Raw genomic sequence first — 24,188 nt, 5'->3', positions numbered from 1 at the left:
GGCAATCCAGGAAATGGGGGTCCTGACCCCTCCAGGCATCAGGCCCACTTGGCACCACAGTTTATCTTCGTCCCCCTGGCCTCCCCTGAAGACGTTTTCTCAGCCACTGCTGTCCCAGAGCATCTCACTGGTTCTGTGGTGCCAGGGGACCCCTTATCCACAGCCTCCAGGTAGACCACCTCGGTGGTGATAGAGACTAGCCGCGGGGGGATCACACATCTGGGGTACAACACTTTGCCCCGACCACCCAGTGTGCTCCATGTCTGCCTGGGGGCTGCAGCCCCGCTCTCCCTTCTGTCACATGACCAGACTCTCCCCCCGCAGGCCTCAGCTCCCGCTTGTGCGAAGCCATCCGGGAGGAGTTCCCCCTGGGACACATCCTGGCTGTCTCGGTGGCGCCTCACCAGGCCGGCGAGAGTCCTCTTCAGCACTACAACGCCTTGCTCTGCCTTTCCTGGCTCCAGAGGTGAGCAGGGGGAGGATGGGTCGTCTCACGGCCAACGGCTTGGGAAGCCAAGGCAGTGGAGTGGTTGGAGTTCCTGGACTAAGGCCCAAGAGGCCCAGATTCCAATCCCACCTCCTCAGTCCTGCAGTTAACTGGGCTAGTCGCTTTCCTGCTGCCTGAGCTACCTCACAGGATTGTTGTGAAGGTGAAAATCCTTTTGGGTGATGGCACGGCAGTGGCAGCTCTGTTTCCTCCGTCTCCCTCCAGATTTAGACAGTTAGTAGCTTCTCACCACCCCCTTTGGGGTCCCAGTGCTTAGTGCCTTGAGCCCCTCCGTGGCACATTAGTTTGCACACTGCCTGAGGCGCGGTGAAGGGCCTCGGGGAAAGAAGCCATGCCGCGGCAGCCGTAATGCAATGGGCTGTGTTTGCCCCTGCCCAGGTACACGGACGGCATCCTCCTCTTCCAAAACGATGAGACGCTGAAGCACGTGGCATCTCTGCAGGGCAAGGCTGACCCTGCCAAAGGTGGGCCGCAGGTCTCCTTCTCCGCCATGAACGCCCACCTCGCCTCTTGCCTCGCAGGGCTTCTCTACCCGCTCAAGATCTTCACGGCGCAAAGGTGAGCCCTCCTGCCCGGCTTGCCCATCAGTAGCCACTTTCCGAGTAGGCTGAGAAACCCAGATGGGCCAGGAAGGGGACCACACAGATCCCCTCCTGACAGAGGGCCGAAGGGCTGGGTGGAGAGAGAAAAAGGCCCCATCACTTGGGGGGGGGGGGGCGACTTTGGCCTCTGGGTTACCCAGAGGCTAGCTTTTGGCCCTGTGACTTCTTGTCCTGTGTGCTCAAGCCCATGGTGCCGCCTTGGGCTTCAGTTTGTGGCCTGGGAGTAGGGAATGGAGTCCTGATAGCTTCTTTTAACCTCTCGTTTCTTTTGCAGTGGGGTTAGCATGGGCAGGGAACCATGGGAGCTCCTGCGAGCCACCTGCCCTGTGCCAGCCCTGAAATTCCTACATACAGCCCAAGCCAGCACCAGGTAAGGGCAAAGACAGACCTGCCAGACCCTCAGTAGCCCTTTGATCCCTGGGTCTGAGCCTGCCTGGCAATATTGGAGTCAGGGGCTGCATTCAGATGTCACACTGAAGCCAGGCTTGTGCACCACTGCCCTCCCATTGTGGTGCCAGAGCTTTGTTTGCAATTCCCCAGGGGAAGAGTCTCTTGGGACAGCCTGGCCTCTTTGGTGACGCAGTCAATTCCTCGCAAGTCTCTCTCTGAGCACCCCGTATCCTTCAGTTGTGGTACATGCTTCATCTCTTCCAGGGGGAGTGTCCATCAGGAATGCCTCGGGCTCTGTGGGGCCAGAGAGAATTTGGAGGCTGGCCAACCCATATCGCAGGTTGGCTGCCAGGATCCCGGCTGATGCTTGAGCACAGATGTTTCCATTCCTCCCTCCCCCCTCGCCAAATGTGGAAGCAGTAAACTTTAAGGCACCCTGAAATGGCAGTTAAGTTGCCAGAAGACTGGGACACGAGGAAGAAAATTGGGGACATAGGAAGAAGGGCTCCAGCTCAGAGGCAGGGGCACTGCTTGGCGCGCTCAAGGTTCCAGGTTCCATCCCTGACATCATCTTCGATTAATAAAAGGGACCAGGCAGGAGGTGACGGGAAAGGCCTCAACCAGAGCCCCTCCCAGGCTGAGCAGAATGGACTGATTCAGTGTAAGGCCACTTCCTGTGGTTGTGGGATGCTTGGAAGCACTCGGGGTCTAACCCTGTTAACAATAAATGCATTGCTGCAGGCTTTCACAGCTGGCCTCAACTGGCAGTCGTGGGTTTCCCGGGCTGGGTGGCCGAGGTTTGGTAGTTTTAGTTCCTGCCATCTGGCCAGGAACTGTGGCTGGCATTGCCAGAGGTGGGACCGGGCAGAACAGCAGAGAGATCCCCCAGTTACTGGCTAATATCAGGGGCTCAACCTACCAGACCACGGCCACAGGCTGGGAAATCCACGAGAGCCAGTGAACCCTAAATGCCCAGCAAAGCGAATATCTGAGACGGGAGACGGTGTGATGTGGGAGGACACCCAGCTGCTTCCAGGCCTGCAGTTCAAGAGTAGATGATGCCTCCTTATTCCCTCCCCACCTCCCAGCTCACTTCAGGGGCAGGGAGCTCCCGCTGGTCTGGTGCTTTTGGTCCTTGACAGCTTCACCAACAGCACTGCAGCTCAGGGTTGCTGGCCGTGGCCCGCGGCCCCCAGGAAGACTCTTTCCTTGTTGGTTGTGCGTCGGTGCTGAGGAGGCTGAAGCAGGCTTACCGCTGTGTTCCCTGGAACCCCTTCCCCGCCACTTACTGGACAGGTCAGTTGAGGGAGCCCGGGTTCTCGCTTCTCTGCAGGATCGTGTCCGAGGCAGAACAACCTGAAACTCTCGAGGTCTCGAAGGTGCTGCTGGATGAGCATCTAGTTGTTCTCGGTCCTCGTACACCAGACACCAGCTGTTTTCTTCTTTCTCTTTATCCAGACAACAACCCAGTGAGGAAGGCTGGGCTGAGAGAAGGTGGGAGGGGAGGACTGGGCCTACTGGCCAACTGCAGATTTGAGCCCAGGTCTGCCAGGTCTCAATCTCTACACTTCCCTGCCTATTTCTCACCCTCTTCCTCCCTCTGCAGACCCAGCCAGCCTCACAGCTCTGGGCCACGACAGCCACGCCTTGACCGTCTGCGCCAACCACAGCGGCTCAGCCGACCTCCTGCGGCGGGTGGAGCAGCGGGCCCGGCTGATGTACAAGAGCAACGCCTTCCTGCACTGGTTCTGGAGGCACGGCTGCGAGGCGGGGGACTTTGAGCAGGCCTTCGAGACGCTGCGCTCCGTCACGGAGGATTACAGCCGCCTGGGGGGTTGAGCCGGGCCCTCCCAGGTTCCCTTAGCAGGAGCGGAAGGTCTCGGGGTACGGCTCTGCCAAAAGCCATGCTCCCAAAGGACCGGTCTCCCTGTGCGTTCCTCTGCTGCCCACCGAACTCGAGGGTCATGACGGAATGCATCCTGAACGAGGCAGCGGGTCCCTCCCGGAGCTCTGGTCACCAGCAGCGGTCTGGTTCCTTAGCCCAAGGTCAGCATCCCTTTGCGGAATGCCTTCCACGCAGCAGGGACAGACCCGGGAGAGAGACGTGTTTCACACCAGATTCATCGTCTTGTTAGAATCGCCAACGTTTAATATGTGGCAAAAACCATTCAGAGGAGAATCCTACATTTGTTCCAGTGCCGCTGGGAAACGGTCTTTTTCAGAAATCACTTCATGAAGTCCAGTGAGCGGGGAGGCACCGTCTGTCCACCATCGACCAAGGTGCATTCCCCCCCCCCATTAAAGCTCCTGGACAGTCTCTTCCACCCTCGTCTCCTTTATCTTGCCAACAAATTACCGGCCTTAATTAATCCCAACAGCAGAGCCGAGACTGGTGCCCAACTAGAGGCAGTCAACATTGGACCCTCCCGAGATTTATTTTGTTCTCTGTCCCTTTCCCGAAAATAAAGGCATTTGAAAGTGGGCCGGGTTCTGCTCCACCTGCTCAGAAAAGGAGGCGAGGACCCTTCCGTCTCGGCTAGGCGATGTCCAGCACGGAGGGAGGCTTGTTCTTCACCACGGGTTGGATGCCGGAGGGCTTCTTCCGCATCTGCTCCAGGGCGGTCATGGCTCGGGAATACTTGTGCTGGCCAAAAGACAAACAGCGGGCGGTCAGGCCCGGCCAGCAGAACGCAGAAGGGCCTCCTCTTGGCCCGCAGAGGAGAGAAAAGAGCCAGAGTCCAGGAGCACCTTCAAGACGAACAAAATCCAGCTTTCGTGAGACACGGATCACTCCCTCAGGGGTCACAAGGAGTATTAAGCAGCCCCAAATGCTCCTCCCTGCCCCAAATATTGTTAGTCTTTAAGGTGCTCCTAAACTCTGGCCCTTTTTTACCCTGCTGCTTTCTAAAATGCAAGCTGGAAGCTTACTGGAGGCATTTCTGACGGAAGGGGAAGAAAGGGGGTGGGGAGTGAAGCAAGAACAGAGCCAGGAAAACGGCTGCCTAGGCGCACTTCTGCAGTCTAACCAGAATTCTCCCCATGTGGGGGCAGCGTAAGCATCCATATCAGCACATCAGACCTAAAGGGGACTCTGAAAGGTGGCTCAAGTGCTCAATTTTAGAAATCGGTTCAGCTCCAAGTCTTGCACTTCTTGAGTAAACCTGCCTATCTAGGAAGAGAGGGTGAGGTCAACGGCCAATCGTCAAAGCCAGGGGTAGTCAAACTCTGGACCTCCAGATGTCCATGGACTACAATTCCCATCAGCCCCTGCAGTTTGACTACCCCTGGTCAAAGCTGTGGAAATGCTCGTGGCCATCCTGGCTGGAGACAACCAAGGGCCAGTTGGGGGAGGGGGAGATGCCCGTTTGTATCTTCCTGGAGAGTTCAGGAAACATTCTTTGACCCACGAGGGAATGAGAAAAAAAGGAGTGTGTGAAGCCCTGGCCACGAAGGAAGAAAGCCCACTTGTTCTCTGTGCCACACAGACATCCGGCGTTCAAAGAGGCTATTCAACGTGGGGGGAAGGGGGGTGGTCAGGTGGTAAGCGCCATTTCTCCAGGAGTGCGCAGGTGTGGTGGGGAGCCATCCCAGTGGGAACCAGTCATTGGGGATGGGGAACATAGGCACTGGGTGGAGCCTCAGAGCAAAAGCCTTGAGAGCCAAGCTGAGGGCATGACCTTTCCCCTAGTGGCAAATTCTAAAGAGGCCAGTGGGTGGCAGCAGAACCAAAAGAAGGCGGGGGGGAGGGGGGACTCAAGTGGCCACCTGGGTGTGGATGCCTTTGAGGGCCACACAGATCCAGAATAAGGATCTGTCTGGCCACCAGTGAAGGGGAGCCCACCACCTCCTGAGACAGCCCATGCCACTGCTGAACTAGTCTGATAACTATCTGGCACCTTTCAAAGCCATCGCTGCAGGTCCTCTCCTCTGCCACCCACAGGAACCTTTCCCTGCCCTCCTCAACCTTCCATGCACTTCAATCCTGCCCCCTCTTCTCCAGGCTAAACATGGCTTCGTCCCCAGACCCCGGATCCCCCTGCTCCCACCCCCCTGCTCTTGGGACCTTTAAACAGAGATGCTGGAAATTGAATCTTGAATGTGCCCAGGCTTGCTGTGCCACAGCCCCTTCCTGTGGAGCCCAAGTCCAAGGCATCCTTTGGCTGATATTTATGGCCCTGCTTCTGTGATGACCCCCGGCTCCTCCTTGTCCCCGGGGTCTGGCAGAGGGGCCCCCGTGATGCTACCTTGCGGTCGGTCTTTGCTTTGGCGTTATAGAAGGAGACGGAAGCTGGGCAGTAGGGGAGCACTTCCTCCTGCATCCGGTCAAACCTCTCCTGCTCGTCTTCATCCTGGGAGGAAGAGGAGGGCAGAACACAAGGAGCCTTAGGAGGGGCCCGACAGGCCTTCAGGCGAGCACAGCAGAGCCACCGCCGGCAGCACTTTGGAGCAGTAGGTGGAATGAGCTCCCAGAGGAGACACTCCTCGAGGGCCACAGGGCCTACAAGACACAGCACCCCCCCCCCCCCCCCAGATAAATGGGACCAAGCTAGGAAATTAAGATGCTGACAGCCCTCTGTAACAGTTTCAAGTTATACAATTTATTGTATTCCTGGTTTTATCTTGTACACTACCCAGAGACAGTTCATAAGCCCCATAAATGAGGATGAGGACATGTGAACTTCAGCAGAGCATGTGCAAAGCCAGTCTCTCCGCTAGAGGGTGCCTGGACTTCCCAGGGTCAGCAGCCCATGGGCAAGCGTTGGCAAAATTCCACCCCTAAACACCCCCCCCTAAACACACACACACACGCACAATATGGAGTGAGATGAGCAAAGTAGCTACTTCTTTATCTCTTGGGAAGCTCAGAGCACTTCATCCGACCCTATTTCATCTCAGTATAGTCCAGACAAGACCTGTGTAAAGCGTGGTGCAGGGGTGAACATCCAACTACAGTCTGGGAGACCAAGGTTTGAATCCCCATTCTACCCTGGAACCTTGCCAGCCACACAGTCTCCGCTTAATCTACCTCGCAGGGTGGTTGTGAAGATATGCGATGCATGTAAGGCACTTTGTGGCCCTACTAGGGAGAAAAATGGAGTGCAGATAAATATGGGCGATCCCATTATACCGTTGAGGGGGGAGGGAACTGGAGGTTTTGGACTAGCAACATCCTGAGTCCTGGCTGAGACTCACTGGGCTCAAATACATGGGATGAAGTGGCTGGTGATAAATAGGTCCTGTTCGGTCTAAACAAAATGCACAGCCTCCATTTGCCTCGGGGGCCATGCTAATCTTCAACCTTCATTTGTGTTTCCAGTTTGAAACCAGCACTCCTGCCCCCCTATTAGCATTTTAAAAGAGAAAGCATGTCCCCATTTAAAATGCAAACCGAGCAGGGGGTCCAGTTTCACTCACAAAATGAACAGAATCACAGAACCATAGAATGACAGAGTTGGAAGGGACCTCTTGGGTCATCTAGTCCACTCCCTGCACTATGGAGGACACTCACAACCCTCTCGCTCATCCACTGTCACCTGCCACCCCCTTGAACCTTCACAGAACTTGGAAGACTTAACCCTTCCTCACATAGCCCCAAGGCAAATTGAGACTCCATGCTCCTGCCGGATTCTTATTCCTCTATGTTTGCTGGGCTGCAATGGGAGGGCGTCTGCTGTTCTGGCCCTGCTGGAGGACCTCCTGAGGGCCCCTGGGTTTTGGCCACGGTGTGACATGCAGTGTTGGACAGGATGGGCCACTGGCCTGATCCAGCATGGCTTCTCTTATTTTCTTGTGCATTTTATGGGCAGAACCAGAGAAATAATCACCTGTCTGGTTTGTGTGAGCCATTACCCACTGGTTCAGCCCTCTTAACATCTCTGCTGTTCTCTCTCTCGTGAGGGGTCTTACAGGACAAGGGGCCAAGCCCACAGGCCCACGGGCGCATCCACGCCTTAGCAGAGGAAGGCCGCAGGTGGCCCCCACTGGCTGCAGAGGGCCCTGCGTACCAAAGTGAGGACTCTGTTGATCGGGATCATGCCGAGCCGGAGAGCACCACTGCCTGGCTTCAGCGCCTCTTGGACCTCCTCCGGGATGAGGAAGGACTCGTTGTACCAGATCTCAAATTCTGGAAGGCAAAGGAGAAAGGCAGGAGGGACACAGTTATTATAATAATATTTTTTAGCTCCCCCTTCCCATGAGGCTCAGAGCAGGAAGCATCAGTCAGTAAAACCGTGCTAAATAGCATTAAAACAGTCATAAATAACATTGAACATGTCCTAAAAGCAACATTTCAGAGCTTCCTGTGGATCCTCCGGTTAACTTGATCACTGAGGAGGGTTTCTGTCCTTGGGATGGCATCTTTTCCTTTGACGTTTGGGGAGGCCAGTGGGGAGCTACTGCAGAAGGGTAGCCGGGGCTGGGCGAGGCTTGGCTCTGAGCCATCCTGCGGTCGGAGAGGAGCGTGGACTGGACCCTGGGAAGCAGGCGGCTTGACAGTCCTGTGGGGGGGCTGACAGGTTTGGCCTAAGCTGGGCTGTTTGGGCTGCCGGGCACCCTCGGCCCCCGTCTCAAAGCAAGCCCCCCCCCCCCCCCATGTGGCACACCCAAAGGGGAGCTCGTGCTCAGAAGCGGCCGCCTCCGGCCTCTGCAGCGGGCAGTACCTGTGAGCAGCTTCCGACGACACTGGTCCACCAAGTGCTGGCAGTACTGGACTTCGGAGTGGAGCTCCCGGAATTCGCTGAAGTCTGCCCGGTGCTGCTTCCGCAGGTCCTTCAACTTCACCAGCAGCAGGAACTCCTCTTCCTCAATGATGACCTGGCCTTCCTCGTTCAGGTATTCTCCTGCACAGACCCCCCCCCAAAAAAAAAAGGTTTAGAGAAGTCTCTTGGACAGCAGCCAGAAACCCAGGGTGTGTGTGTGTTTCTCTCTCTCAGGAGGAAATCCCACATAATATCCCAAGAAACTTGTCTGAACTTTCCCCGCCCCCGTTTCATCTTGCAGAACTCTGAGAATGCTGCATACACACACTCTGCAGCCTTACGACAAGGCAGCTCTGGCTCTTGAGAGCGTGCACCCTGAAAGCCTCACTGGCACTACGGGGCTGCTGGACCTGGGGAGGGCAGAGTCCGCACTTTGAAGCTGCCATCTTCTCCAGGGGCACTGATCTCTCTGGACAGGGGATCAGATAGGATTCCAGGGAATCTCCGGAAGCTTGGCCTCGGACTGGATGAAGCCATGCTTGGGCAGCCCCGGGGTCCCTCCTGCTGGCCCCCGTGACCCAGGCACTCCTTACCCTGCTGCTCCCGCTCCAGTTTGTGGGCCTCCAGGACCTGCCGGGCGGTGTCTATCTCCTGCCGGAGGACGCCGATCCTCTGCGTGACCTCGCTCCTTTTCTTCTGGCGGTCATTCAGGATGGCTTTGTTCTCCTTAAAGATCCGGTTGATCTCGCTGCCCCGCTCGTTCTTGAAGTCCTCGAAGGCTGCAGTCCTGGCTGGCGGGCAGCTGTTGGGAAGGAGCAGCAAAACTGGTTTTTTGTGCCCCAGTTTTCACTGCCTTGAAGGAGTCTCAGAGCGGCTCACAATCGCCTTCCCTTCCTTTCCCCACAACAGGCAAGTGGGGCTGAGAGAGCTCTGAGAGAACTGTGTCTGGCCCAAGGCACCCCAGCTGGCTGCATATGGAGGAGTGAAGAATCCATCGTTCTCCAGATCAGTGGCCACCGCTCTGAACCACAGCACCAAGCAGGCTCTCAGCCAGGATTCCAGGAGCCTTGGCAGATAGGCAAGAGGACGCCCAAAAGCCTCTCCCATGAACACCGAATAAGGACGAGATGCTGGGCAGTTCTGCTGGAGATGGGTTGCCAACCTCCAGCTGGGAGCCAAGACGAGGACCACCTGGCAGTATTGCAGAGAGCAGACAAGCAAAAGAAACTGACGTTCTAGTAGCTGGAAAATCTCCTTTATTAAAGCAATTCTTCAGTCAAGCTAAAACACAAACCGGTTATTGACACGTTCTCAACATCTTCTTCATCAGTGGCATAGATATGCACACCCAGAAACTGTACATTGTAAATTGTTCTGAAAATAACCACAGCTTTTTGTTTATCAGGTTATACTGAATAACCTGAAAGATATATAGTAATAATAGTAAATGAACTTAGAACAAAGTCCCTTAAATCAATTGTTATCTGGGGGACTGAGTGGATTTGGGCCCAGCCGATGTTCCTGAGGGAGGACATACAAGGAACAGACTGTGAGGGAGGGGGGGGACACACATGAGGGACACAGGCTATGTCCTCATCCATTCAGTCTCCAAGATTACAACTGGTTTAAGAGACTATGGAAGAAGAGAGGAACCTACCTGGGCTGGACCGCAGTGTCGTCTTTAGGCACAGATTCGGAACGATGCGTCTCTACGCTGAGGACATCTTGGGCCTCCTTCGTCTCCTGATCCTTGCTGAACCCCTGGCTGCGGGAGGGGGAAACGGAATCCAGCTCCTTCCCTGAAACGGGGCTGGCCAGGCCTTCCTTCCGCGGAGCAGTGCTGGAAAAGAAGCAAAGGGGCAAAGCCCCATGACGAGAGCATGGATTCTGCCTCAGCTGATCTACAGTTGGCAAAGAAAACACAGTCTCGAACCCAGGCTTCAGGGATGGTCACCTGAAAGAGTAAACAATCCTGCCCCAAGACAGGAGACCAACCTGGACTGCTCTCTGCCTTTCTTTATTTTCGCTCTCTTCCCTCCGGGCTTGGATGAGAACGGAGCAACTCCAATGCCGAAGCCTTGCCCGTCAACCTCACCAACCATGTGGCCGTCAGCATCAACCAACCCTGCCTGAGGACAGTGAAGGAGAAGGTGGAATGTGGAGGGGTCAGAGAAGCTGCACTGCCAGCTTCAAAGTTCCCCAGCCAGAATTCCGCTCATCAAGCCAGGAATGGAACACGCACACAGATAAGAGCCCTGCTGGGTCAGACCAGGAAGGGTCCCCTCCAGTCCTGTCTCACCCAGGGGCCAGCCAGCTTCTCTGGAGGGGCAACAACAGGGCACAGAGGCTGAGGCCTTCCCTCCTGGCTCTGGGATTCACAGGCTTAATGCCTGTCAATGTGAAGAGTTCCTTGAGTTACCATGGCCAGTAGCCACTGATGAATCTTTCAAATCCCCTTTTAAAACGGTTTGTTCTTGTGGCCATCACCGCCTCCTCTGGCAGAGAATTCCACCTTTTGATCACTCTGTGTAAAGTAGTGTCTCCTTTTGCCCCTCCCAAGCCTACTACCCATCAGCTCCACTGAAGGCCCTCCAGTTCCAGTCTTTGGGGAGAGGGAGAAAAACTAAATGCTTAGCTGCCGTGACTGCCTGCGAGACAGTTGGATTTCGACCTGTTCATGAACTCTAAGTCCAAAGAACAGTAAGATGAGAGCAGACAAGAATCTTGTCTCTACCCTATTCTGTCCAGAAAGGAGTTCCTCATGACGAGGGACTCATATTAGTTTGCTAAGATAAAGATGTTCCACATGTAACTTCATTTCCTCAGCAGCATGCACATGCGCACACACACAAGGGAACTCTGTTGCTCCGTTGAGCATTCTCCATCAATGGACCCAACCACAGGGCATTCCAAGCAGAAGGCCAGCAGAGGTGGCTTGCCACAGCCTTCCTCTGCTCAGTCCTGCTGGGTGGTCTCCCATCCATGGGCCAACCGGGGCCGACCCTGCTTAGCAGCCAAGCTCTGACAAAAAGTGGCTAATTTGGGGCTGAAAAGGCTAAAAGGGAACGGTATTCCACCCCTGCCGCTCTCCCCCAGGAGACCCCAAGACTCTGCCCTCACCTTCTGAACCACAGACAAAGTGGCAAAGTCGTTTTTGTCGATCAGGGTGTACTTGCTCCTCAGCCGGGCTTCCACCTCCTGCTCCTGTTGGCTGGAAGGTCAGAGACACAGGCTAGGCCCGACTCCTGCAATCCTACCTCTGGGATTCTGCTGCACATGTTGGCAGACTTTAACTATGCAAAGAGCAGCAAAGTACTAGCTGCTCAAAAGAATAAACCTGGAGGATACTCTTCATGCACGCTGCTGACTCACTACAGACCTTGCCTATTCCAGCCCCAAAATGGCTGCCTCAGAAGGCGGAGTCAGCCACAAAATGGCTGTTGCAGCTTCAGCCTCGGTGCCGCTATTCCTAGAGCTAGTGGCTCTCCCAGAGCCTGCAGAGATGGGCCTAGCAATCACCTCCTCCATGGCACAGCCCCTCCCCACTAGTCGAGAGGGACCCCTCCCCTTTCTTCAACGGCACCTTCAGCAATGAGAGGATTCAAAGCTTCGTCTCAAGGGCTTCCCAGGCTGCCAGAGAAGCCTTCCCCAGGGCACCAGGGCTCTCCCGACGTCTCCTCAGAGGGCTGCGCAGGAGAGGTCAGCCCAGTATGCAGCAGCAGTGAAAAGGCAGCTCTATGCTAGGGGCCATTCAGAAAGGGACTGAGAAGAAAACGGCCGATACCGTAATGCCCCTGCGTAGACCTACGGTGCGGACTCACTGGGACCCTGTTATCTGTGTAACATGAGACGGCTTGGCTGGGGATGGCGGGCTATAAATCAAATAAATAAGAATAGAATCATAGAGTTGGAAGGGACCTCCCGGGTCATCTATTCCTGGTCAGTCTAATCCGCTGGGGCAACGTGCCAAGTGCTTACCTCAAGATGGCTTTGAACTGGTTAAAGATTTCCTGGATCTGTCTGAGGCTCACAATCTGGGGAAAGACGGGGCAAAGAGGAGAGGACTGAGGAGAAGCCCAGAGATCCCGGATTGGTCCACAAGCTGCCTCTGAGATACGAGAAGCAGGCGAAGACTTGCCAGCGCGCAAGGCAGGGATACCCGAGGGAACGACCCGGATGCCACAGCACAGAGTGGGGTCTACGTCTCACTGGCAGGGCCAGACTAAGTTCCCAGCATTCCGTTCCCCACAGCGACAGACCATCAGATTTTAAAAGATCACAAGTGATCAGGGCCCAGCGATCATGGCCCCCCTTCCCTGGGCCTTGCTCTATGGCTCAGAGGTGCGCTGCCTCAGTTCCCCTTCCGGCTCTTGCTCCATTCCCACAGGGACCCACACTTCAGCTCCTCGGGGCCTAGCACTGACAACCCCCATCCGCCGAGGGGGTGGAGACCTACTGCAAGCCAGAAGTCAAGGGCCAAGCTTATGGCCACAAAGATAGGGTGACTGGTGTCCAAGAGGAGGGCCAGGGCAGAGGCATGGGGGGTGCGTGTCATGTGACAAAGGACTGCACTAGGAATGATTGGGAGCCTGCTTGGTGTGGTGGTTTGGAGTGCCGACTTCTAATCTGGCGAACCGGGGTTTGATTCCGTGCTCCCCCACATGCAGCCAGCTGGGTGACCTTGGGCTCGCCACGGCACTGATAAAACTGTTCTGACCGAGCAGTGATATCAGGGCTCTCGCAGCCTCACCCACCCCACAGGGTGTCTGCTGTGGGGAGAGGAAGGGAAGGCGAATGTAAGCCACTTTGAGCCTCCTTTGGGTAGGGAAAAGCGGCATATGAGAACCAGCTCTTCTTCTTCTACCCAGATCACACCTGGGTTTTGTGTGGAAGTGACACAGCCACATCAGTGCTTGGTAGCGCTGACAGCTCTGGGATGGGAACTCCCGGACATGGGGGGGGGGGCCCTGAAGCCTGGGGAGAGGTGGTTCTGCAGAGGAGGGGGTCCTCAGCAGGGGTACAATGCCACAGAGTCCACCTTCCAAGATGGCTGTTTTCTCTATTGGCCAGAGACCCGCTGGGCCAATAGGGGGGGATCTCTAGGCCTCTCCTGGAGGTTGGCGACCATGCTCTCTGGAGCAGCAGGGGGCTGCAATGGGGCTTCCCAAAGCAGTAGGCCAAGTCTGCCCAACGTGCTACAATTAAACAGCTATTCTTTAAACGCCGAGTGACACAAGCCACTCACCTCTAACTCATCGATGGTTCCTTCCAGGAACCGGCGAACTTGAGAGTTGATCTCTGCCACCTGGATTTCATTCAGGGGCTCGTAGGTCACAGGGGGGCGATTGAGCTAGAAGAGGAGGGGAGGAGAGGAGAGGAGAAGCAGGAGGTTATAGAGGCAGCCACCCCACTCCCAGGAGCGCAGGACACCCTCGGGTTACTGTTGCACTGGACGCCGTCTTCAGCGCGTTTTGTCAAATGGTAGCTGACTTAGAACAGGGACACGAAGATTGCAGCTCTGCTCTGTTTTCTAGTTGTCTGACACATCAGCTGTTTCCGCACAAGGTCTGAGCTGGTGGGAAGAGGTTTCTGTTCCTCATGGAGTGCTCTCCAGCGATTTCTCCCCCATTGTCTCCAACCTTTCCCAAGCTAGGAATTTATGGGAACGATCACATCACAGTTCTTCCCAGCACATCTCCACAACAAAAAGAGCTAAAAAAATGAAAGCTACTAACTGCCCACTTCTAGACTCTGCCTGTGGTGTCCTGCACTGGGTGATGGCACCCCAGGCCACAGACTCCTTTGGGCAACACGTTTGTCACTGGGATATAGCGGCAGCTGCAGAGAACCTACAGCACCCTGTCAAGGTGCGTGCTGCATCCCACTGGCTCCAAGGCAGGACCATCCGCAGAGAAACAACCAAAGCAGAAATCGAGACATAGTTCTCAGTCCCAGCTCAGCATGAAGACAGGTGGGTCAGCATACACTGCTTCTGGGCAGCACAATGAAGGACAGGGATGTGAGGCGCCTTGCTACGCTGCCCTGCAGTGCGGCCCAAAGCACAAAGCATCCAGACAGACCTGCTAGCCCCGGGATGCCCTTGAAAGCTCTCCCCAATAGTTTGGTTTTACTCCAGGATGTCAGGAACTTCCGAAAGCAGATCTTCTTCCCATGAAACTAAACCCACCAAGAGAAAAATGCTTGTTGTCTGTGGAGAAAGCACCGGTCTGGATCCCTGCGCTCCGGCTCAGCCATGCGGCGCTTTAAACCTTACCTGCACACGGATGCTACATGGGAACTAGGCACAATGTTGCCGCCTTCATTTCTAAGCACACACACACACCGCCCCTGCAAGCACACTGTCTTCTCCTTACCAGGCTGTTGTGCACCGCCAGCTCCTCCTTCAGATAGAGGACCTCTTTTTCAACGTTTTTCAGCAGGCGCTGAGTAAATGAGAACATTGGCATGTCAGCATCTGCTGTGAAGACGAACAACTCGCACCCCTGAAAAAGAACCTGTGAGCCTTCCACACACACACACACACACACACACACACACAGACACACACCTCTTCATCTCCTCCCCTACCTCCGTCAGGTCCGGCTCACCTGCTTGTTCCGAGTGACATATTTTAAATTTTCAGCACAAGCAGGAATAGTTAAAAAGACCAAGTATGAGAGCAGAAACTATCTGGAGCTTGCAGGCACTTCTCGAATGCTGACACAGAGTGGTGGTCACAACCCCAACATGGCAGCCACAGGAGGTGGAGCCAGCCACAAATGGCAGCCACAGCCTCCCTGCAATCACGCAGTGAAGACCCTTGTACTCTGGTGGCAGCAGCTGCCAATGCAACGTCCTGTTTAAAACTCTGCACAGCCAATCAGAAGCCTCGCTTGCTGTGTGAAAGCGCCCATGCTATCCCAGGCAGCAGAAAGCCGGCTCTCTGTCTCCACTGCCTGAGAAGAGAGCGGGATACATTTAAAGGGTGCGCCAAGCAGTTGATCCTGACAGAGGAGCTGTTTGGCACGCTCCCACCCTCCCCAACCCTTCCCCGGCTACAAAGACTGGCCAGGGGAAGGGCATCATCTGGGCATGGAATTGGGGTCACTGTGGGTGGGCAGGGAGTTGTGAGTTTCCTGCATTGTGCAAGGGGTTGGACTAGATGACCCTGGTGGTCCCTCTGGCACGTCCAAAAAGTAGCCGAATCAGCATTGATTCGGGAACTTTTTGGCTTATCGAATTTCCCCTCTCTCCTCCATGGGTGTTCACGTGTGCACGTGAGGGCCTGTTCATGGGTCCTGCCCTCTGAAGTCCTTCCACCCCCTGCCAGTCTACAAGGGGCTCTTCCCCTGGCTACCCGGCCAGGCCACCGGGTCTCTCCTTCCCCCCAGCACGGGTCTCAGCGGCGTACCTCGGTGTCGTATTTTTCGTTCACGACTGGTGTGGTGGTCACCCACTTCATTCTGGTAGCAAAGCGAAGCGTGGAGAGCTGAAGGGAAACAGGGACGTTCCCGGGTTCAGTGCGGAAAAGCCCGAAAAGCTTCTCCTGAAGGCTGGACTGCCGACGGCATTTCTTTGCCTCCTCACCCAGCCCTCTCTGCTCACCGTCTCCACGACGTGAACGGCTTCGCTGCAGACATTGGCCACCAGGGCTGTGTTGCAGTTTCCACCTGAGGGCGAAAGAGAGGGGCGGCCTTGGCACAGCCTCCTGACCCCGCGTCTCCCGCTGCCGAGGGAGGCCGCCGCTTCGGCCCCAGACCCCCCCCGCCCCCGCCAGCTGCGCTCTCTCACCCAAAGAGTCTTTCAGGGTGTAGGTGAGCTTGCTCTGCCGGAAGGGGACGTGCTCCCTGTTACGCTCAGACAGCGCAATGACTACTTGCTCAAAGAACGAAAGCGACTTGTTGATGTAAGTCGTCTCCTTCAATATGCGCCCCTCCGACTGTTGACAAGGAAGACACTTAGAGCCACTGCTCTGTCACTAGTCTCCCAGAGGTGATGCAGCTGTGCTTCCTACTGTTGCCAACCTCCAGGAAGGGGCCTGGAGACCTCCCATAAGGCTAAGTTTTGGGGCCTCAGTGTAATAAAAGGCCACACAGTCCGGGCTCCAAAGCAGCCGCTTTCCTCCCAGGGAGCCGAGCTCTGCAGTCAGGTGAGCCGCTGCCGTTGCCTCCACCTGGAGGCTAAGAAGGAAGACGCTGACGGGTGGCAGACAGTTCCCGTGAAGAACCCTTTATTAAATCTGAACCAAAACGAGTTCCGGATATAACCTCTTTCCAGCATAGTGAATTTTCTTCAGTGACTCAATTATAGCAACACTAATAAAAATGATACTCTCGTTAAATCTTGTTTCCTAATTTAACACGTCCCAAATAATGTAGGTAAAGAAACAAAGTACTTTTAACCAACTTTTAAATACACAAATGTGCGGTCAACCCAACAGTCAGTACATGACCTCGACTAAGAAGGCAAAAGAGCAAAGAGTTGTTAGCACAGCTACAGAGCAGGAATGACCCACCGTGGTGCACAAGGCCCCACCACAGTTCAGTTGTATAAGACAATCAAAAAGAGCTGGAGATGGGAGCCCGGATCAACAGACAGAGGAGCCAGACTCCTCGGGTTCTGCATACAAACAAGCACAGGGCCACAGCACGGCAGTGATGATTAATCCCCACATGGAATAAGTTTTGGAAACGAGGTTATATCCGGAACTCATTTTGGCTCAGATTTCATAAAGAGGATTCTTCATGGGAACTGCCTGCCATCCGTCAGAGTCTTTCTTCTTAGCCACGCATAGCTGACGGTTCTCTCTACCTTCCACCTGCAGCCTGGCAGCCCTCAGCATAAGGCCACTGCAGTATGTGGGCTCAGCCTTTCCCCTCACTGAAAAGTGGGCACACAACCCTCTCAAAGCTCCCTTTGCTCCAGGACAGAGAGGGAAGGTACACTGGGAAGCAACCACGCCAAAGATAAGAAATACCAGGGGACTTCCACTGGCAAATATGCCGGACTCTAAGTAAGAGTACTGGCATCCCTTCTACGGGGACCATTTTTTAAGGACATGGACGAGAAAACCAGGTCCTTATCCACCTGCGACCAGCTTCTCTGACTCACCTCCAGGGGAAGCAAGAGATTGCAGCGGACTTACCTTGCTCTTTGCCAACCTCTCTGAGCCCGCCAGGTCTACTAGGTTGATTTTGGAGGTGACAAAGGAGGCATCTGACATGATTCTTGAGTGGCACTGCAGGAAGAGATCAAGAACATCAGTATGCACCGGACAGGGCAGGGGCTCATGGGAATTGTAGTCCATGGACATCTGGAGAGAAATTTGTGGCAGGGGCAAAATCCCATCTCCTGCCACAACATCTCCTGCCACAACAATTCAATGCTACTGAACTCTTGCTCTTTTTTATATTTTTTCTGTTTGAGGCTCATAATTAAAAAAAAAACTGTTCTAGCACGGACCTCAATGTAAAGGGTGAAGATGCAGTGAGACCGAGAGGAGTGGCTGTTCAGAGCGTGCTGGCCGACCGTTCTGTTGGTGTCACCCTGGAGAGGAAGTAGAAAGGGGCAGCTGACACAGGAGGAAAGGGACTGCCCACACGGCAGGATGCTGGAGGAAAGGCAGATGCTCCTCACAACCTGCCACTTCCTGCCCGGCCTCCTATGACCGGGATTTGGGTTTGTCCTACCTGACCCACAATACAGGTATGCCAAGGTACCACCAGAACTAGCTTGGGCCAAGTCAGGAGGGCAGCTATTCTGGGGAGTGGAGGGACCAGAGGGCAGGCCTGGGCAACTTTATTTACATTTGTACTAATTCGTTTATTTATGTATTAATTAACGTATTTATTATTTATTTATAAAGATGCTGATGAAAAACCATTCTCCCTACCTCAAACAAAAAGTTCAGAGCCATTTCTTCGCTGGGGCAGGTGTGCAGGGTCAGCCCTTTCACAGAAACCCCCTGCAGGCCCTCCACGACAGACAGCGGGGGGCCAGGAGCGTGGGGCGTTGAGGACAAGAGGTCAAAGATGGTCTCATTGTGGATCTCCAGGTAAGAGACGCGGATGGTTATGAACTGACTCGAGTGCTCCTCCATGGCCTTGAACACCTGCAGACAAAGTCACGCTCAGCTCCATGAAAACACCTGTCAGGAGGAGACGTGCAAGCTATTGGAGCTCTGCCACAGCGGCAGGAGGACTTGCAGGCGAGGGGTGCAATCCAGTGGGACGTTCATGCACAGTTTGGAAGCTGCTGTGCCTAGGAAAGAAGCACAAGGCTCCCAGCCCTGCCAGCATCGGAAAGAATATGCCAGGGATCGAACTGAAGCCACTGCCAAAGAGCACTGCCAAAAAGCCCCAAGAGCCCTTCTCTGCTGGAGCCAGGCCAGAAGGTCTCTGTGCCTGCAACAGAGTCTTGCCAGCTCCTGGTTGAGAAATACCTGGAGACTTTGGGGGTGGAGCTGGGAGTGGGCGGGATTTGGGGAGTGGAAGGACCTCAGTGAATTATGGCTCGATGCAGTCCACCCTCTAGATCAGCCATGTTCTCCAGAGGAACTGATCTCTGCCACCTTGAAATGAGCTCTAAGTCCAGGGGATCCCCAGGTCCCACCTGGAAACTGGCACCCCAGTACAGGGCACTGCTCCGGTTCAGGCAGACACCTGGCGCAAGAGGCATAGGGATGCCAGACTCCAAGTGTAATTCCCCGCTGGAATTACAGCTCATAGCCATACGCTACACATCAGTTCCCCTGGGTGAACTCTCTGGCATTGCACTCCACTGAGGTCCCTGTCCTCTCCAGGCTCCATCTCAAAATCTTCAGGGGTTTCCCAAACCGGACCTGGCAATTCCACACTCACCCACCCCCATTCCCTGCTGGTGGCCAGGGGGACCTGGGAACCCTAACTAGACAAAGTCTACTGCAGCCAAAACACAGGTAAAGACTGTAGGGGGGGGAGGGCTTAACTAAAAGCAAATTGGAGTTAAGGAAATCAGAATATAAGGGCCCGATAGTTCTGTGTCTAAAACTGACGCACAAAAATAATCAAACAGAAAAAGAGCAGCTAACGATGCCTTGCCATGAAGGAATAAAGTTGCCAGCTCCCCTTTGTGGCAGAGTGAAGAGTGAAGTTTGTCAATGCAGTTATTCCACGGCAGGGGTGGGTCCTGGCAGCTGCTCCACCTGCTGGCACAGACCCCAGCTGTGACAGCAGCCAACTGACAACCACTGGGTGGCAGGACTCCCACATCACCGGAGAGAAAGCCCTTTCAGGAGCCCTTCATCTTCTGACCTGCGCACTGTGCTCGGGGCTACCTGCTGAATAGCTCGGGGAATGATCCCTCGGTGCTCATAGTGTTCCGTTGTGCCGGTCATGGTGTACGTCTTTCCAGCTCCTGTTTGCCCATAGCATATTATGGTGCCTAAAAAACAACAAACACAGAAAGCCACAGTGTAGTTTTGTTGTGTCTGGTGTGTGTCGCCACTAAAAGGGCCAGCTTGCCTCCCGAGGGGCCAGGGTTGCCAGCCCCCAGGTGGGAGTAAATAGCCCACAAGGAGAGGGGGTTGCATAATGCGTGGGTATGACCAGAAATCATCTCCATGGATACAGGCAGCAGGCCTCTGAATCCAAGCACTAAGCGGTAATATTAAGGGAAGGCCTTGGCCTCCGTGTCCTTTTGTGGGCCTGCCAGAGCAACTGGTGTCCACTGCTGCACTACATGGGCCACTGGCCTGATCCTGCACGGCTCGTCTTCTGTCCTTTCAAACGTACCATTATATCCATCCAGCGCCTGGGAGACCAGGTCTCTGGCTACAACGTCATAGACCAGGTCCTGAGCTGCATGGTGAAGGATGCCGTCCAGTTTAAAGGACCAGTCTGTCTGTTTGTTGTTGACCACCCCCTTTGAACTGTCTCTCTCAATGTAGACATCGATCGTCTAGGAAAGCAGAACGAGGCAACCTGGTTATCAACCAGTCTAAAACAACAGAGCAGTACAAGAACAGCAACCAGCTAAACTGGCTCTCAAGAGTGGGCACAGCAGCGTCTCTGCAAGGTCACATGGCACAGTGTGAACACAACGGCCCTTCTATGTTGCTCGTAGCCAGTCTCTGGGACTCAGAGGTGTGCTCCCCCTGAACACGGAGCTGCCACTCAGATTTCATGGCAAACAGCTGCCATCTATCTAGTCCTCCTATGAATCCCCACCATATCCTGCAGACATTAATTCCACACTTGAACTATGTTTTGTTTCAGAACTGCAGCCAATCCGCTTTGCTGGGCAACCATGAATTCTACAAATGTTCTTCTCTCCACGCTACTTACAATGATAGAAACCTCTTCCTTGTCTTCCCCTGGTAATCCCCCCCCCCAGAAACAATGAAGCTAAAGACACTCCAGGTGTCACCTTGTAAAGGGAGAGGGTCCAACATGGTGAGAATCCTCTGCCTTTTGAGTATGTCTTCAGAAGAACACCTTGACTGTTCACAGGTTATTGTGGTTCTTTTTAAGCTCCAGTAAAGGTTTTTGCAGTTGCAATCCTAAGGGAACTTTCCTGGGAGGAAGCACCGTTGAATAACAAGGGGTTTATTTCTGAGTAGACCTGTTTCCACATGTGGATAATGTACTGAAAGCCTAACTGTTCTTGCAAAGAAATGGTGATCCACACTAGCCTATGAAATCTGGAACCACCACACTGGGCTTATTCAGACTTCATAGAGAATCCAGATTTTGGACCTTTCTGTGTTGTTTTTCCCAACTTCTTCAGACTTGATTTTTGGTAATCAGTTTGCCTTAAACATGAGGCTGTGCCATGTGTACTGTCCAGGAGCTACTGCATTTCTTGGGGGGGGGGTATTCTTTTTAATCCCCTCCTTGTTGCCAGCTGGTTCTCTGAGAGCATTAAAAAATCCCTCTCTCTCATTATAATATGAGCTGGCAGGGGCTCATGGGAATTGTAGTCCAAGGACATCTGGAGAGCCACAGTTTGGCCACCCCGGCATCATAACATAACATTATCCACAAGAGGGATCCAAAGGAGCTTGCATTGTTCTCCTAGCCTCCCTTTTTATCCTCACAACAACTCTGTGAGGTGGGCGAAGCCTCAAAGGAACTGACTGGCCCAAGGTCACCTTGATTAGAAAGGAAGTGGAGAGAGGGCTTTAGCATCGTTTTTTACTTAATCACCAGTCAGTGTGACGGTGTATTTATTTTATTTTAATTATTGCTGCTTTGTAATTGCAGCAATAGATTATAAGAAATATTATCAAAGCAAAAAAGCAATATTTAACACCCCTCCAAAAATAACAGGGTGATAATTTATCACTGCTTAATGAATGCTGAAAGAGAAGGGGCCAGCCCCAGAATACCCAACAGCTAAACCAGTAAGTTTACCCTGACTGGGAGAGATCTCCTTAAGATCGTGGAAGCTAACTAGGATCGGCCCTGCTTTGTAGTTGGATGGGAGACCACCATGGAAGTCCGGGGTTGCTGCGCAGAGGCAGGCCACAGCAAAACCCCTCTTGCCTTGAAAACCCCACGGGGTCTCCAAAGGTCAGGTGTGATTTGACAGCAAAAAAGCAGCCCTAAGGTTAGCAAACACAGGGGGAAGTGGAAATCCGCAGGGGAAAGGGGAAACTTGGCCAAGGAGAGTTTACTTTAGAACAGAGACATAGCAGGATCTTACTTACAGAGATGAGAGGATATAATTTATTAAGAGCCATGTGGAATCCCAACTTTCATTTCTGCTGCCTACTAAAAATGGAAACGTAAGCCTTCAGCAGCATGAACTAAACCTGGCTTGGGAACTGTTCCCATCAGCCCAGAGGAGATTGCTCAGGATCGTAGCATGCGAAAATAAATGAAAACTTTGCAAATTTTATCTCACCGTGAATGCATAAAACTCAGGACAATCTTAACTAGGTCTACTCCATGCTACTCAGATCTATACAATGGGGTTTACTCTCCAGGAAAGGGCTCTTTGGATGGCACCTTGTTCTCTGCCGAAATAGAGAGAGAGACCTTCTGCTCCTTTGTATAATCTCTTACCTGGTTGTCCTGTCCAATCTTGATCATATCTTGTGGGAAGTCAGCTGATGGCCTGAGTCGTACAAAGGCGTTGACTCTTTTCGTGGAGGAACACATTGTGACCAAGGCTGGAACAGACAAAGGGGAAAGGAAAGCCAATACTTGCTGTCACCCAGGGCCGATTCATCCCAGAACTTAAAGCTACCACTGGCAACAATGGATTGCACGGTGTTTATGATAACAATTGCTGTTGTACTCAGATCAGGAATGCATCCAGTCTGGGCACATTTACATGGGAGTAAGTTTCCATGTGACTCCTTGAAAAGCATGCACAGAATAATCTTACACCCTACCCTACCAACCTCCAGGAGGTAGCTGGTATTCTCCTGGGATTACAAATCATCACCAGGCAAACATTTTAGGTCCTTCGGAGGAAATGCCCACTTGGTAAGGCAGACTCTATGGGGTTACACCGCACTCCTACTCAAACCACATTCTCCTCAGCCTCCACCCAGCTACCCCTTAGGAATTTCTCAACTCAGAGTAGGCACCCCTATAAAACATCACACAAGAAAGCGGCTGGTTCACACAGAACACATGGGTTTAGCTGTCATTAAAAATCCCAGGAAGGGAAAGTGGGATTGGAGGGGCAGGAAGGGTCCCCAAAGCCTCTTCAGATATTTCCCCCAAATTATAATTCTCACTGTTCCTCAGGAAAGGACAGCTAAACAAAGCCCCTTTATGGCACACAACATGTAAAATGACCTTGGACCCTCCTATCTGCAGGACAACCTCTCATCCTATGCTCTACCAGAACTTCACTTATCCAACCAGGGTCTTCTCCAGGGACCACCCTGCAAATGGTCCAATCCGCAGTTCCCCATACACGTCCCTCCTCCCTTACGGATCAGCAGATCTCATGCCCTTTCAGCATCCCACCAACCATGGGGTGGAATTTCTCAGGGGGAATTTTATAAAGGCAATAGGGCAATGTTAGCAGTAGCATCATTCAGGAGATGTTCCCAAATGACAGCGACGGTTAAGCCTGTCAGAACCATGAGCCAAGGCAGCTAAAAAATTGAGCTCCCCGTCCTCAAACAGTCAGCCCCTATTGCCTATGAACCATTACCCCAGCTCAGTGTAATGGTTAAAAGCAGCAGCCTCTAATTGGGAGAGCTGGGTTTGATTCCCTGCTCCTCCACACACAGCCAGCTGGGCGACCTCAGGCCAGTCACAGTACTGTTTGAGCTGCTCTCACGGAGAAGTTCTGTCAGAGCTCTCTCAGCCCCACCTACCTCGCAGGGTGCCTATTGTGGGGAGAGGAAGGGAATGCAAGGGCAAGCCGCTTTGAGACCCCTTTAGGTAACAGGGAATAAAACCCAACTATTCTTCCTCCATTATAAACATTTTCTTTGTACTTTGCTCTTCTCCTGAACAAGAACCCAAAGCAGCTGGCACTGCTCTCCGCCCCCCCCCCGCGACCTTATCCTCACAACAACCCTGTGAGGTGGGCCAGGCTGGCAGCGTGCGGGCAGCCAAGGGCCTCCCAGGGGGCTTCCCGGGTACAAGTGGGGATTCGAACCCAGAACGCGCCAAGGCTCGTCTGCCGCTCCGCCGCCTAGAAGAGGCCCGTCGGCTAGGCAGGGGCGGCCGCTCCTTGTGTGCTTAATTAACAAACGAGTGCTTGATTGATTGATTGGTTGCAGGCGAGGCGGGCTCCTTCCTCCCGCGGCCGGCACTGACCAGCTCGGCGGTGCTAGGAAGGAAGGAAGGCGAGCGCCGACGGTTGCCGTGGCAACGGGCCCTTCCGGTGCGCCCGGTTGCTAAGGCGACCGGCACTTCCGGCACGTGGCGGAAGTCCCCTGGGCCCGGCCGCGGAGCCGGCAACAGAGGGCGGAAGAGGACGACGCGGCGGCGAGGCGGGGAGAGAGGAGAGCGGAGGCAGGCAGGCGCCCGGCTGTTCTGC

At 54.0% G+C, this 24,188-nt stretch overlaps 2 protein-coding genes across 9 annotated transcripts in view; one reads left to right on the top strand and one right to left on the bottom strand.

Annotated features, from left to right (window-relative positions):
- The window catches only part of LOC143820973 (uncharacterized), an 8,739-nt gene extending 4,757 nt beyond the window's left edge, over positions 1-3,982 (top strand). For all 5 annotated transcript variants that reach the window (XM_077304442.1, XM_077304446.1, XM_077304444.1 and 2 more), the window contains 6 exons: positions 325-466; positions 887-1,066; positions 1,385-1,480; positions 1,651-1,726; positions 2,655-2,796; positions 3,107-3,982. In XM_077304442.1, the coding sequence (XP_077160557.1) occupies positions 325-466; positions 887-1,066; positions 1,385-1,480; positions 1,651-1,726; positions 2,655-2,796; positions 3,107-3,339 (869 nt within the window). In that variant the 3' untranslated portion in view covers positions 3,340-3,982. The remainder of the gene's footprint in view (positions 1-324; positions 467-886; positions 1,067-1,384; positions 1,481-1,650; positions 1,727-2,654; positions 2,797-3,106) is intronic.
- Positions 3,917-24,072, bottom strand: KIF9 (kinesin family member 9). Of its 4 annotated transcripts, none has more exons than XM_077304432.1 (21): positions 23,966-24,072; positions 22,244-22,350; positions 19,970-20,135; positions 19,513-19,619; positions 18,091-18,309; positions 17,661-17,744; positions 17,344-17,436; positions 15,990-16,137; positions 15,804-15,868; positions 15,610-15,687; positions 14,573-14,641; positions 13,444-13,548; positions 12,177-12,232; positions 11,319-11,409; positions 10,194-10,327; positions 9,856-10,038; positions 8,792-9,000; positions 8,160-8,339; positions 7,506-7,624; positions 5,745-5,849; positions 3,917-4,144 (listed from the first exon to the last, which is right to left on the bottom strand). In XM_077304432.1, the coding sequence occupies exons 2-21, from the start codon at positions 22,337-22,339 to the stop codon at positions 4,037-4,039; spliced, it is 2,415 nt and encodes an 804-aa protein (XP_077160547.1). In that variant the 5' UTR covers positions 22,340-22,350; positions 23,966-24,072; the 3' UTR covers positions 3,917-4,036. The 4 variants fall into 4 exon arrangements, with proteins under 4 accessions (XP_077160547.1, XP_077160545.1, XP_077160546.1 ...); XM_077304430.1 differs by having other exon boundaries at positions 23,805-24,000; XM_077304431.1 differs by lacking the exon at positions 23,966-24,072 and adding an exon at positions 23,722-23,745.
- Positions 24,073-24,188: the final 116 nt, after the last annotated feature.

Source organism: Paroedura picta, chromosome 11, assembly GCF_049243985.1.
Source record: "Paroedura picta isolate Pp20150507F chromosome 11, Ppicta_v3.0, whole genome shotgun sequence".
Taxonomy (NCBI): Eukaryota; Metazoa; Chordata; class Lepidosauria; order Squamata; family Gekkonidae; genus Paroedura; species Paroedura picta.
This window is presented reverse-complemented; position numbering and strand designations above follow the sequence as displayed.

Bases quoted from the DNA above. Each gene is read 5' to 3' on its own strand.
- KIF9 (XM_077304432.1), bottom strand. From the start codon at position 22,339: ATGTGTTCCTCCACGAAAAGAGTCAACGCCTTTGTACGACTCAGGCCA. The intron at 14,642-15,609 runs GTACGCCGCTGA...TCATTTACTCAG, and splicing joins ACGAAAAATACGACACCGAG to CGCCTGCTGAAAAACGTTGA. The intron at 12,233-13,443 runs GTGAGTGGCTTG...GTCTTTCCCCAG, and splicing joins GAACCATCGATGAGTTAGAG to ATTGTGAGCCTCAGACAGAT.